Source organism: Poecilia mexicana, unplaced genomic scaffold, assembly GCF_051168715.1.
Source record: "Poecilia mexicana isolate PSO_F unplaced genomic scaffold, ASM5116871v1 scaffold_15, whole genome shotgun sequence".
NCBI classification, from domain to species: domain Eukaryota; kingdom Metazoa; phylum Chordata; class Actinopteri; order Cyprinodontiformes; family Poeciliidae; genus Poecilia; species Poecilia mexicana.
In genome coordinates this window covers 29,271,081-29,284,596 of record NW_028263384.1, presented here as the reverse complement: position 1 = coordinate 29,284,596, position 13,516 = coordinate 29,271,081, and the positions used below count along the sequence as shown (strand labels likewise).

The window sequence follows — 13,516 nt, the reverse complement described above, 5'->3', positions numbered from 1 at the left end:
CAGTAACTTTGACCTAAAATAACAACAAAATCAGTCAACATTAAAGAATGATTCACTTGTTTTTAATTCAACAGAAGGAAACCGTTTCTACAGTCACAAGAAATTGAGAATACAGAAGCATTAGCGCATTGTGGAAATATTCTTTCATTCAGTCTTAAAAAAATTTATTTCCTTCAGATGTAACCAGATTAGTAAATGGAGACCAGGTGGAAATTATTTAATCGCAAAATAAATCCAGCAGTTCAAAATTATAGGAACTAAACAGCATCACAAAGACTTTTCCTTTCACTCAACTTTAAATCAAAATGCTAGGATGGACAACTCTGTAAAAAGCCAGCTTTATTTATTTATTTATTTATTTATTTATTTATATCCTTGTAGCGGTTTCACAAGTTATCTGTCAGGCTGCTGTCATATAAAATAGGTATTAAAATGATTTTTTATTGGTTTTATGTTATTTTTAAATGTTCTGATAGACTAAAACTTGTTTTATTATTAATAATTGTTCCACAATCATAGTCAAATGAACTGAAATAAATGTTTAAAACTCTGTGTAACAATTAAATATATCAGATCCACGTTTTAAAAATGTAATTAATGGAATAAAACAGCATTTCTATGATATTCTGACTTTCCTCCAAAAATAAGCTCTATAGAAAGAAACATAATCAACACAAGACATGTTATTAATGAACATTTACAGGAATGAACAGAAGCAAAGAGGGCTTATTCACGTAAATACATTAAATGAGGTGTTTAAGTAAAGTGTTTTTGTTTAGAGAATAAATTAACATCACTAAACTTACATCTGTGTTTCTGTATTTCCAATAGAGTATTATTAGACTAGCAACATAGTTCTGTTTAATGCTTTTGGCTCCAAACAGTAGATTCTAAATTATTTAGACGTACCCAGCGTTGGATGCATCAATAAAAGTCTAGCATGACGTTGCTTGCGACTTGATGTAAAAAGGAAATATCCATACAGACTGTTTAATCAATTTCCGAATCAATGACACAACACAACATTTAGATAAACTGCAGATTGCTTGCTTCTTGACAAATGTTTTAACTTAGCTGTTTATGGCTGTTTGATCTCTGCTGTTGTGTCCGAGTGGACGATTGAAATAATTTCCCGTTAACCGGCGAGTTACGACACGAAATATCCGCTAGTTCTGCGCTCGACTTGTTGAGTCTGTTTAAAGATGGCGCTGTAAAGCCCATGATTTGTTTTCTATGGGTGCAAAGTATGTTTAAGTGCATTAACCGAACGGCCCAGTTCACCAGATATCTCAAGTCAACAGGAAACAGCGTCTGTGTTAACCAAGGATTTAGGTAAGGCTCGCCGGTTCATTTTTAGGTTTTAAATAAAAAAATTAAAAAGCAACACCGGCTTAAGCACGACAAGACGGTGAAGCTAACGGAGCAACGTTAGCTGGCTGAGTCGCTCAATTTGGTTAGGAGATTCAGCTAACGGCTGTTAGCCTCGTTGCTATATTAAGATGCAGCTTTAACAATTGTGTAACATGATTAAATTCGAAACTTTTTCTAATTTATTAATCAATCCCTCCAAACCCAGCGGCTTAAGTCGGTGGTATCTTGGCGCGTGGTAACTTTTCTGGCATGTATTAAATAGAACAAGCTAATGCTAGCCTCTTCCTTTTGTGAGTCAGAGGGATTAAACATGTTCTCCCGATGTTTCATATCAGATTTAAAAAACATAGCAAAGCTCTTTTAGCTATTTTAGTCTACTCTATTTGTTTGTTTTTAACCAAACTAATATAATTTTTACATGAGGTCGATAAATGTTGATATTTATAGCCGTTCAAGCGGATGACAAGTATGGCAAGCGGTTAGTATTTTAAAAAAAAATCCGTACGTTAAAGTCTTATTTTAATCCTTAAATCAGGGTTTCCCAACGCACATTGCTCTGTATGTTTTAGGCGTTCCCCAGTTTCAGCACACCTGCTTTAAACTGATGACTGATTAACAGGCTTTTACTGAACTGCTGTCATCTGCATCCGGTGTTTAAACTGTGGATCATTATTGAGTACGTTTTCAGAGCTACAAAAACTATAACTAAAGTGGATTATGACATTTCTGTAAACAAAACTGATCTACCAAAAAATAACCAAAATTGAATTTACCGAGCTCATTTTAATTTATCTTGGGATTAATTGCTTATTTTACAAGTTTACAGTTAATTAAATTATATTGGAGCTTTTTTCTGGATTTATTTGTTGTGTTTTTATGTGTTTTATTTTACTTAGTGTTTAGTGTTCTCTATACATTTAAAGTTTATTAACCTTTGAGAGGGAGCAAACTTGCACTATTATGCCAATGTCAGTATATTATTTGAAAATGGTCTAAAAATTACAATATTATCAATATTATAAACTTAATCTCTTATGGTCATAAATATTAATGAATAAGCAAATTCCAATAAAGTATACTGCCAAACAAGTGATGTAACTTTTCCTCTGTTATCCAGTTTTGTTTCGAGTTGTTTTTCATTTTTTTGCAATTATGAGGCATAGGGGCAAAACCTGATGTTCCAATAACTCACCAGGTGGTTGCTAGGCAACCAAAGGATGAGTGAGTTGCTTGGTAACCAAAGTGTGACTGAGTTGATTCCACCAACTGTGCTTAGCTAGGTTGAGCAGCTGCAGCTGTTTCTCAAACTACATCCCCCAGAATGCAGTGCTGTTCTGGATCTCTGTTCTGTGAAATTATTGAAACTTATATCGGACATATTTTCTATTGATATAGATCTAATGTCTATTACGAGATATATATATATATTATTATTGATTTATTACCCAACCATAACCCAAACTATTTTTTTGTTTAAAGAAGAGGGGAAAAAAGCTCAAATTTTTCAGGTAGATTGAACGTGGTTTTTATCAGTTTTGCAGTTGACGCTAATGTTTCACTTAAATTAATAAAACGATTAAGGTGTAGATAATGGGTGTTCTTGTAACTCCACTGCACTATAACAATAGAAAGCTCTTTGGAGTGGATGATGCCGACTTATTGATTCCAACATCCACTTAAATGCGTCCTTCAAGCTGCTGCTCTACTTGGCTCACCCCGTTGGGATTTATTACAACTGAAAACTGAACTGGGAGGATAATAACTTATCATAATCTAATGGCTGGTTATAGTTTCTGGATTGTACGGTTATTTTTGGGACACACACACTAAAATGGATGCAAACATGCTCTAAATCAGGGCTGTCCACACTTTTTGCATCAAGGACCAAGATCCCAAAGCTGAAAATACTCGGGGACAGCGGCATATTTATGGAGCTAAATTGGGGCCATAAAATTGTTCAAAAGAAAAAATAATTGAAACCAAAAATTTTGAAGCTGAAAAAAATGTTACAAGCTACTTTTCATATTCTGGTTTTCCTTTCAGAGACAAATTTATGAAGCAGCCAAGTTTACTTGTATGGTACATTTCACCAACAAGACAGTTCAAAGTGCTTTGCATCATAAAAACACAAAAATACTAAGGCATAAAAGACACCATACAGTCAACAATTGTTTCATTTATTATGGTTCAAAAGCAACTCTAAATAAATAAACAATTTCATTTGTTTTTTACTGGAAAGTGTTGGGCACAAATAACTTTTCCTTTACTGGCCATGTTTTCTTTTAGTTTCAACTTCATAAAAAGTAACTGTAAACATGCAGCAACTTTTTATTTAAAACAAGAACACTGGAGCACATTTATTCTACTAATCTTGATCAACAAAGGGTTTTTTGGGTTTTTTTTGAGGAAATTTTGCATTTTTGTTGTTTGGAATAGACTAAAAGATTTTCCAGACCAAATAATCTGAAAAGAAATTACCCAAAAAGTTTGGAAACCTTCTGCCTTTTATTAAGACAAAAGTTTTTGCTTTGTTTTGTTAAAATATTGCATGTTTAATTTATTGATGACAAGATTCTTTTGCTTTTGAAGTCGGAAAAACAGTATGTATGGAGCAAAGTTTATTAAAAAGAAAAAAAAAATAAACTGAAAGGAAAAGTTTGAAACTGAAATTCTCGTTCTAAAGAAATAAGTTCCCACTATGGGGACAAATTTACATTTACATTTTTGTTTGTCTCTCTTCCCTGCAGGCTGGTGTCATCCTTACCTCTCAGAATGACGGAACCGGCTGTGAGGAGGGTGGTCACCGATATAATTCGGTCTCCTGAAGACAGGCGGGACTACCGGGGCCTGGAGTTCAGAAACGGACTCAAAGCGATGCTCATCAGCGACCCGACGACCGACAAATCATCAGCCGCACTGGACGTGCACATAGGTAAGGGCTTCACTCTTCCTGCTCCTTCACTGCAAAAATACAAAATCTTACCAAGTATTTTTGGTCTAGTTTCTGGTGCAAATATCTTAGTTCACTTGATATCAGACAAAACTAATTTACTAAAGTAACCTTTCAGCAAAAAACGAGCTTGTTTTAAGTCAGTAATTTATAATATTATGATTCATAGCATGGGGAAAATGTCTTGTTATAAGTGGAATAATTTGCCAGTGGAACTAGAACTCGGTTGCTAGGTGACGGGCGTGGCTTGGCTGGTGTTGCTAGGTAACCATTGTGAAATAACTGAAATAATCTGCCAGTGGAACTCCAACTTTTTTATCCATTTTAAGGAATTATTTACTTAAAACAAGCTGCTGTGTCTTAATGAAAAGTTATTTGTAAGTTAGCTTGTCTTACTTTAGGTTTACTAAGATTTTGGCCCTAGAAACTATACCAGAAGTACTTGGTAATAAGTGTTTCTGCAGTGTTCATAATTCAACATCCTGATTAATTTGGTGAATTAATAATTGTTTGTGGTTCTTTCCCAGGTTCCCTGTCAGACCCAGCAAACATTTCAGGCCTAGCCCATTTCTGTGAGCACATGCTGTTTCTGGGAACAGAAAAATACCCCAAGGAGAACGAATACAGCCAGTTCCTCAGTGAGCACGCAGGAAGCTCCAACGCCTTCACCAGCGGCGAGCACACCAACTACTACTTCGACGTTTCCCATGAGCATTTGCAAGGAGCGTTAGACAGGTAGCTGCCATGTTTGCTCTGATCAGCCGGTTAGCATCCATGTTCAGCGGTAAAGGCGCTAATCTCTGTGTAAATGTATTGTTTACCAGGGTTTTTTGTGCTGTATGGAGTTTTGCCGCATCATGATGATGATGGTATCTGCTTGCATAAGTGTCGGTACTGATATCAAGTGTTTCACTTTTTATCTCATGAGACAGAATCCCAGTGCATTCTGGGAAAGTTTGATTTCAGTGTTTTTCATCTGATCAAGAGAAGTTTATGTCCTTCCTTTCTTGATGGAAAATGAGAAAAACGTGTACAAGGAAAAAAGTGCTTTAGTCTAAATTTTATTAAAAGTTTAGATCTTTATACTTAGCGTAAATTTTGTATTTTTATGGTTTCCGATTATCAACAAGCTGCATTTCTTTGAGGCTTTCCATGACCTGAATCTGTAACTCACAGATTATTCAGAACATTAATTAGCAGATTAATCAGAATAAAATATGCCTTTAAAGTTCAAAGATGACTTAAAATCTCTTTGACAGCATTTTAGGGTCATTGTAGATAGAAAATAAAAAAGGAGTAAAACAGTCTGAAATTTTCCAGAAAAAAAACAAGGAAATTTCTGAGTTTGAAAAGTTGCAAATCAGCTTGAAAAAAAAAAAAATGTAATTGATCTCAGAAGTTTTTAGAAAAAACAAGGAAATTGAGTTTGAATATTTGAAAATATTTGACTTTTGAAACTCAGAAATTTCTGAGTAATTTTTATTTATTTTTTCAAAAATTTCTGAAATTAATCTCAGAATTAATTTGTGAAAAATTCAGAAATTTTCTGGAAAAACAGGAGTTTTTGAGTCAGAAATTTTTCATCTCTTATACTCTGAAATGTATTTTATTTTTTTACATTTCTGAGATTAATCTCAAAATTTCAGATTTTTTTTCTAGCAAATTCTCAACTACTCATTCTCAGAAATTTATTTATTTTGTATAGAAAATTTCTGAGATTAGTCTCAAAATTTCAGTCTTTTTGGTGGAAATATACTCTTTTTCTTCCTATAATGGCCTTCTAGCCTGTAAAGTCTGCAGTAGTGGTGAACCACTTTTAGATAAGTACACTTTAAAACTGTTTTGGTTGTGAACACAGTAGAATAATCCTCTGAGTGAAGAGGATCACCGGTTGTATTTTCTGTTTCCTCATTTGCATGGCAGTTGCTCTGACCTTGTGTTCATGGAAATGATTTCTTATCACTTTGTTTAAATGCAGATGGCTCTGCTTTACACACTAATGATCGCCCAGCTGCTGCGGATCTCCACTGCTTTGTTTGCAAACTCTTAACAATGTGGAAGATGGAAAGCAGGATCTGCTGCTTTATGCTCGACCTGAATAGTGAATCATTTTTTCAGGTTTGCCCAGTTCTTCCTGTGCCCTCTGTTTGATGAGAGCTGTAAGGACCGGGAAGTGAACGCCGTTGACTCCGAACACGAGAAGAACCTGATGAATGACGCCTGGAGGCTGTTTCAGCTGGAGAAAGCCACCGGAAACCCAAACCACCCATTCAGTAAATTTGGAACAGGTAGCAAGCCGCGCCAAGCCCTTCCTGAACTCATTTAAACAGATATCAGTAGATTATCCTGTTGGATTTGTTTTGTAACTGTTACATTTATGGTAAATTAAACTACGATGGGTCCATCTCAATGGAAGTTATTTTATTTATTTAGTTTGAAAAGTGAAACTCTTAAACAGATTATTTACCCAGGGTAAAATATCTGTTGCAATAATCAACTGATCGCAATAATTTCCATTTGCATGATTTTTAATTTTTTCTTTTTCTACCAAAACTCGACGATAAGTCTAAACTAGTTCTTTTTTTTGAAGGACAATTTTGTTTACAGATTTCATATTTCATTTTATTTGTTATTTATTTTGTATATTTAAAATTTATTTCAGTTCCAGTGTTAAATGTTCATTATAATTTAAAGTTTATTGAGAATCTTTACCATTACCCTTATAATACTTAGAAATTATCTTAAACCGTTTTAATAAATACAATCATTTGTTGCAATAACTTCTGGGACAATTTATCAGTTTATGACAATTTATCAATTTATTGTCCAGCAATTTTCTTTATCATGTCAGGCCTACTTGTAACTAATGAGAATCCACAATCGATATCTTTTTAAATGTAATATTTAAAACCAATTAAAATTATTTTGAATATTAATTTTTGGTCCTGAAAAACATATTAAGATGTAAAGGCTTTATCTGAGTCAGTCTACTGATAATTATTAATCAGTTTTTGTTTTTAAGTACCTGAAATACTGACAGACTGGTTATGTGACCTTTCCTGTTTTATCCAGTTTCCTCTTGAGTTTCATTTTTAAGCGGTTTGAGGCCTGAAACTGCTGCTGTGCCAGTTACTCAACTTGTGGTTGCTGGGCAACCAAAGAGTGAGCGAATGAGTGAGTTGCTAGGCAACCAAAGAGTGAGAGAGTTGAGTGGATTCCACCAACTTTGCTTAGCTGGCTGTTAGCGGTTGAGCAGCTAAAGCCTTTCAGTGAGATTATTGATCATTCTGTTGGACAAATTTTCTATTGATGTTGATCATGTTTATGTATTGATCGCGATATGTATTGTTATTGATTTATTGCCCAGCTCTAGTGAGAGACAGTTTGAAAGATTGAGGAAACTTTTGCGGGCTTTTTAGCTGATGACATCGTGAGTTTTTCTGTAAAATATGACTTTTACTTTCTGAAATGAGTGACAAAAAAAACTGGGAAATTTTTTATAAAAATCTTTGCAATTTTTGTTTTTAATGTACTTGTAGTCAAGTACATTATACGCGTTTCCATTAGCAATAAAACTGCGCAAATTGGAAATAAATTCACTCAGTAGAAACTCGGCAATTTAGAAAAGGGCTCACGTTTTTTGATTAAAGGTTTTTGCACTAGGTTCTTTAGCCATTTCAAAATTAGTATATTTAACAGCAATGGAAACTCTTTTTTTTGCATCACATGATCAGTAACCAGATGTTACTACTGGCAGAAATGATGAAGATGACAACAGGAAGTGGTTGGAGGGTGAATGTTTTTTTAACTTATGATTTTTAATGATTTTTATTTTCCTTTTATTGCATAATATTTTATATAAAAAAAGAAAAATATTTTATTATAGTTGTAGGTGAGCATGGCATGTTTTTTTAATGACTTATTGTGTGAACAAACTTATTCATGTGCGATTTTTAATTGCTTCCTTTTTAAAGGAAACACAGTAATTGCAGAATTGTTTTTTTTTTATTTTTAGCAGAAAATTAGCCAAGTTTTGCACACATTTGTAAAGAAAACACAGCAGCATAAAGAAGAGCTGGGGGTATAATCCTAGTTAAATATCACTAAGCTGCAATGTATCATTTAGTGGTAAAGATAAGTAGATAGTGGATTTTCTTTTTGTCTTTAGTTGAGATTAATTTATTCTTGTGTTGTTTTTTGTTTTGCAGGCAACAAACTAACACTGGAAACCAGACCGTCTAAAGAAGGGGTCGATATCCGTCAGGAACTGCTGATGTTTCACTCTACGTATTATTCTGCTAATCTGATGGGACTCTGCGTGTTGGGAAGAGGTATGGAATAATTTTATTCAACCATTCATTAAAACGAATGGATTCAGCCATTCAGCTGAGTTGTTAAGTATTGTGCATGTTACTTTATAAAACAATAAAAAAGGATTTCCTCCCATAAAGAAGCATAAAAATATTTTCTAAAATGATTTATTTGAAGGGGATTAAGAGTTATCCAATACAACCGTGAGTTATGGCAACAAAACAATTCAGAAACAGGAAGATATTGAGAGATAGCAGTCTTAAAGAGTTACAATTACATTTACAATAGTAACTTTTTGAAAAAAAATTATTTTAGGAGTATTTTTATTATGCTGTAGTTTTACATTTACTTCAGTATTTTTATTATGAAGTACTTCTACTTTTACTTGTGTAAAATGTCTGTATTTTTTACCCACTGAATGAAAAACTAGTTTTAACCAAAAATTCACCAGACAGACACACAGTTTTTGTTAAAGTTTCATAATGTTTTTATTGAAAGAAACTGATTTTGAAAATTTTTCTTTTTGTTACTTGTATGAATTATTGCCATTTTCATTTTAAAATATCAAAATTTCCACGTAACCTTGAATTTTGGTTTGTCTGATGATGTAATTTTTAAATATTAAATGATAATTTGATCAGTTACTCGGTACTTGTGTAGACTTTTAATCAAATACTTTTTTACTCTCGAGTAATTTCCTAGACGGCTCCTTTTTACTCTTATTTAACTAAAAATATGTTGCTACTTTTACTAGAGTAATATTTTTGTGTACTCTACTCACTGTAAATATCTAAATCTCTGCTCACCTTCATGATTGAGCAATAAGGAAGAAACTGGGGGAAATGTCTGACATGAGCAGTTTCCAAGGTAAAACCACACAATGCTCTGTTTCACCTGAGATGAAACTTTATCGCGATGAAACCATGAATGCTTCTGTTACAGAGAATCCTGAAGGAGGGAAAATATCCAGCTCAGGCAAAGTGTAGATTGACTTTACAGCACACCCACAAAAAGATGGCTCAAAAAAGCTAAACTAAATTAGTTTTTCATAGCCTAGTCAAAGTCTGGACTGAAATTTCAGTTTAGGTCCAGAAACTCTTCAGCGAGTGGGGTGATGTAAGAGTGTTTGCAAACACTTTACAGCGATTGGTGGAAGAACCAGTTATTTGGGTTTGGGGGTAAATACTTTCTGCAGGTTGCCAGGTTTGTTTGAATTGTTGTTTTTCCTCTTAATGGATAAAATCAACTGAAGGCTGAGCTTCATTTTTACTCAGGTTCAATTCGTCTGGCATTAACATTTATTTGGGTGACAAAAAGAGCAAAACAATATCTGTTAGGATAAGTTTCTCAGGAATTACATATTGTGTGACAGAGTATTAGGGCCATACCAAGAAAAAAAATACAAGAATAAAGTCACTATTCTATGACGATATAGTCACAGTTTTACGAGAATAAAGTCATAATATTTTGACTTTAGTCTTGAGATACTTTGATTTTGAGTATTACAAGAATAAAATCATGATACTACGACTTTATTCTCATATTATTTAACATCATTCTCATAATTCTATGATTTTGTAGTTGCTATTTTATTTTATTTTTTTGTTAGCACGGCCCTAATACTCCATCGTAGTTTATAAAGCACAACAGTCTGTTGAAATAATGATCATTTTACTTGTATTTTGATCTTCCCAGAGTCTCTTGATGAATTAACCGCCATGGTGGAAAACCTGTTTGGAGAAGTGGAAAACAAGAACGTGCCGGTCCCAGAATTCCCAGAGCATCCGTTTCAGGAAGAGCACCTCAAAGTGGGTCATTACATCTTTAAGACTATTTCCTACGAACTTAAAACAGTTAAACTAATCTTTCCTTTTTCTGTGTTTTTGTGTGAAAGCAATTCTACAAAGTGGTTCCCATCAAAGACATCAGGAACCTGTATGTGACCTTCCCCATCCCAGACCTGCAGAAGTACTACAAGTCGAACCCAGGCCATTATCTGGGTCACCTGATCGGCCACGAAGGACCCGGCAGTTTGTTATCCGAGCTCAAGTCTAAAGGTACTGCGCCACATTTTATCTTCTGTTAAGGTTTTAGATTTAAATCGGCGCTTTTACACAATCCTATTCAGATGTTAGATTATTGGGAAGTCGGTTTGTCTCATCTGGGAGCAGCAGATGGAGAAATCTGAATCATTTTCCAGTTCTTAATGAAGGAAGCTAAAACCTCCGACGGGGTTCGTTTCTAGTTCATCCCAAACAGGAAGCAGTTATCGACTCAAGTCAATCAAGTTAAAAGGAACTGAATCATGTTCATAGTTCACTTCTTAAAAGTTCTTTGTTCACAGCTTCAAGATGAACTAGTTCTTATTTATTTATCATTAGTCTGAAATTAAGTTTGAAAATGTTTTCCTTTTGCTCCTTTTTTTCACTCTTGTGCTCTTTCAATCTTTCTTTTTGCTCTTTCAATCTTTCTTTTTGCTCTTTCAATCTTTCTTTTTGCTCTTTCAATCAGTTTTTGCTCTTTCAATCGTTTTATTCTTTCTTTTGCTCTTTCACTACTGACAAACTTTATTCTACATCTGTTGAATTTCCTTAAAAGTTGATCTCATTTATATGTTTGATATTTTCATAAACAAAACTTTGACTGAAAATCAGTTTGTCACTTCAGTCGCTTTTAGTTTTCTTATTACCATCTGTTCTCTCTCTTCTCCTCTTCCTCTGTTTCTGCAGCTGAATCACTAACTACCAAATAATCTGATCTGAAGTTGTGTTCGACTCAATCAGACACTGATTTTAAATATATTCCTAAAACCATAAAATCTAAATAAATGCAGGTTGTCTTTGTAAACAGCAACTTTCCTCTTTCATCCTGATTCTGTTTAAACACATTTAACTGATTTAAATCTTCAGTTTCTTACCTGCAGGATGTTTGGAGAGATGAATTCAAAGCTGCAGCTTCTCTGTGTCAGTAAATAAAACTAAAAGTGATAAAACTCTCGGTGTAATCTGATAGTTTACATGTTGGATCGTTTGGTTAATATCTTTACGTAGAAAGTGAAATCAGAAGCGGGAACTCAGACATTCAGCCGACTCAGAACTGAGTTTAAGTCCAGAATAAATGTTTGGTTCCGAGGACGGTGAATGAGTTTCCTGTTTGACTCGAATGAAACGCATTTCCTGTCTAGGCTGGGTGAACACGCTGGTTGGAGGCCAGAAGGAAGGAGCCAAAGGATTCATGTTCTTCATCATCAACGTCGACCTGACGGAGGAGGGCCTCTGTGAGTTTACCTCATCAGACAGAATGTTTTATTATTATATACAAATATTTTATTTATTTTTAAACATGCATTGAAAAATAAAATATTTCATTTGCCAAATAAAATCTTAAATTGTATTTAATTTTAAAAAATAAAATACTTTAGTTTTAAATTTTATTTTAAAAAAATTTAATGTTTTATTTTTAAATAAATATTTTAACATAAAATATTTTATAATTTATTTTTTATTGTATTTTTAAATATTCATTGAAAAATAATTATTTAAAAATAAAGTTTTTTTAAAATAAAATTTTACTTTTTTATTTTTGAAATTTTTTTATTTAAATGATTTACATTAAATAAATATTTATTTTTAAATATATATATTTAAAAGTAAAATAAAACAGATTTTTATTTTATTTTAGAATAAAATAAAACTTTGGTTCTTTTGGCAGCAGTTCAAAAGGTTTGCAGAGATTGTGTGAAGACTTGCTGACTAGACAATTAATTAATTTATTGAAATAATTATCAGCTAATTTAACAACTGGAGTGATCAGACTCTAAAACCTGCTGTTTGCTAAAACAACTCCACACTCAGAGAACTAATTAAAACTGTGCAAGAAATTTAAATATTTTGGATTTAAGATGAAAAAACTGTAAATATGTTCACCCAGAACTCCTGAAGTAGCTGTTTTATTTTCACCTAAAAAGTAAAACTATTTAAAGTCTCCTACTAAACACCTTTTGCCGGTTTAGGCAAAGCGACTGGTGCATAACCTCCGTAGATGTTTGCAGTGTGTCTGATGGGAAGTGGGCGTGTTGGCTGACTGAAGGGTGATTTGTCGCTGCAGTGCATGTCGAGGACATCATCTTCCACATGTTCCAGTACGTCCAGAAGCTTCGCACCGAAGGGCCTCAGGAATGGGTGTTCGACGAATGCAAGGTCGGTTCTGGTTCAGGTCACTCCTGTAGCAGCAGGTCACAACAAACGATGCTTTGAGGCCGTTTGCAAAGAGAAAGATATCCTTCTGCAGCTCTATAGATGTACATCTAGCTCTATCTATAGCTATAGCTGTATGTCTAAAGCTCTCTAGCTCTATATCTATAGCTCCATATCTACAGGTCTACAGCTCTATAGCCTTACAAATCTAGTTCCTCAGCGCTAGCTCTCTCTGTCTACCTAATCTGCACATTTTTTCCTTCCACTTAACTTTCCATTAATATCCTTTGTGAAGAACAATGTTAGTTTGTAACGACCCTTTGAACTGGATAACTGTCAGCAGTTTTACACTTAAATTATTTTTACAACATTTATGAGTTAAAAATACATTTCATGTAAAATTTTATTTTATTTAAATTGTCCTCTGACGTCTGTTGTTTCTCTCCCTCCCTCCCTCTCTCTCTCTACAGGATCTTAGTAAAGTCGCCTTCAGGTTTAAGGATAAGGAACGACCTCGCGGTTACACCTCCAAAGTCGCCGGTTTGCTGCATGTAGGTTCTCGTCTGGTCAGGCTGTTTCAAAAGATTAATGTAACGTCTGCAATGTGTAGCTCTATGTAGCTTTAGCTAGAAATGCTAAAGAATTGATCGATCCAACCATTGACCTACGATTATCTGGGATTGAGGAA

The 13,516-nt window shown here is 33.9% G+C and overlaps 1 protein-coding gene across 2 annotated transcripts in view; it reads left to right on the top strand.

Annotated features, from left to right (window-relative positions):
* Window positions 1-1,182: 1,182 nt before the first annotated feature.
* Window positions 1,183-13,516, top strand: part of ide (insulin-degrading enzyme) — a 30,668-nt gene continuing 18,334 nt past the window's right edge. The window contains exons 1-10 of one of the 2 annotated variants that reach the window (XM_015008015.2): window positions 1,183-1,332; window positions 4,119-4,303; window positions 4,849-5,056; window positions 6,440-6,609; window positions 8,530-8,652; window positions 10,328-10,440; window positions 10,527-10,689; window positions 11,817-11,909; window positions 12,740-12,831; window positions 13,299-13,379. In XM_015008015.2, coding sequence (XP_014863501.2) covers window positions 1,220-1,332; window positions 4,119-4,303; window positions 4,849-5,056; window positions 6,440-6,609; window positions 8,530-8,652; window positions 10,328-10,440; window positions 10,527-10,689; window positions 11,817-11,909; window positions 12,740-12,831; window positions 13,299-13,379 — 1,341 coding nt within the window. In that variant the 5' untranslated portion in view covers window positions 1,183-1,219. The remainder of the gene's footprint in view (window positions 1,333-4,118; window positions 4,304-4,848; window positions 5,057-6,439; window positions 6,610-8,529; window positions 8,653-10,327; window positions 10,441-10,526; window positions 10,690-11,816; window positions 11,910-12,739; window positions 12,832-13,298; window positions 13,380-13,516) is intronic. The other variant, XM_015008014.2, reaches the window with a different exon arrangement.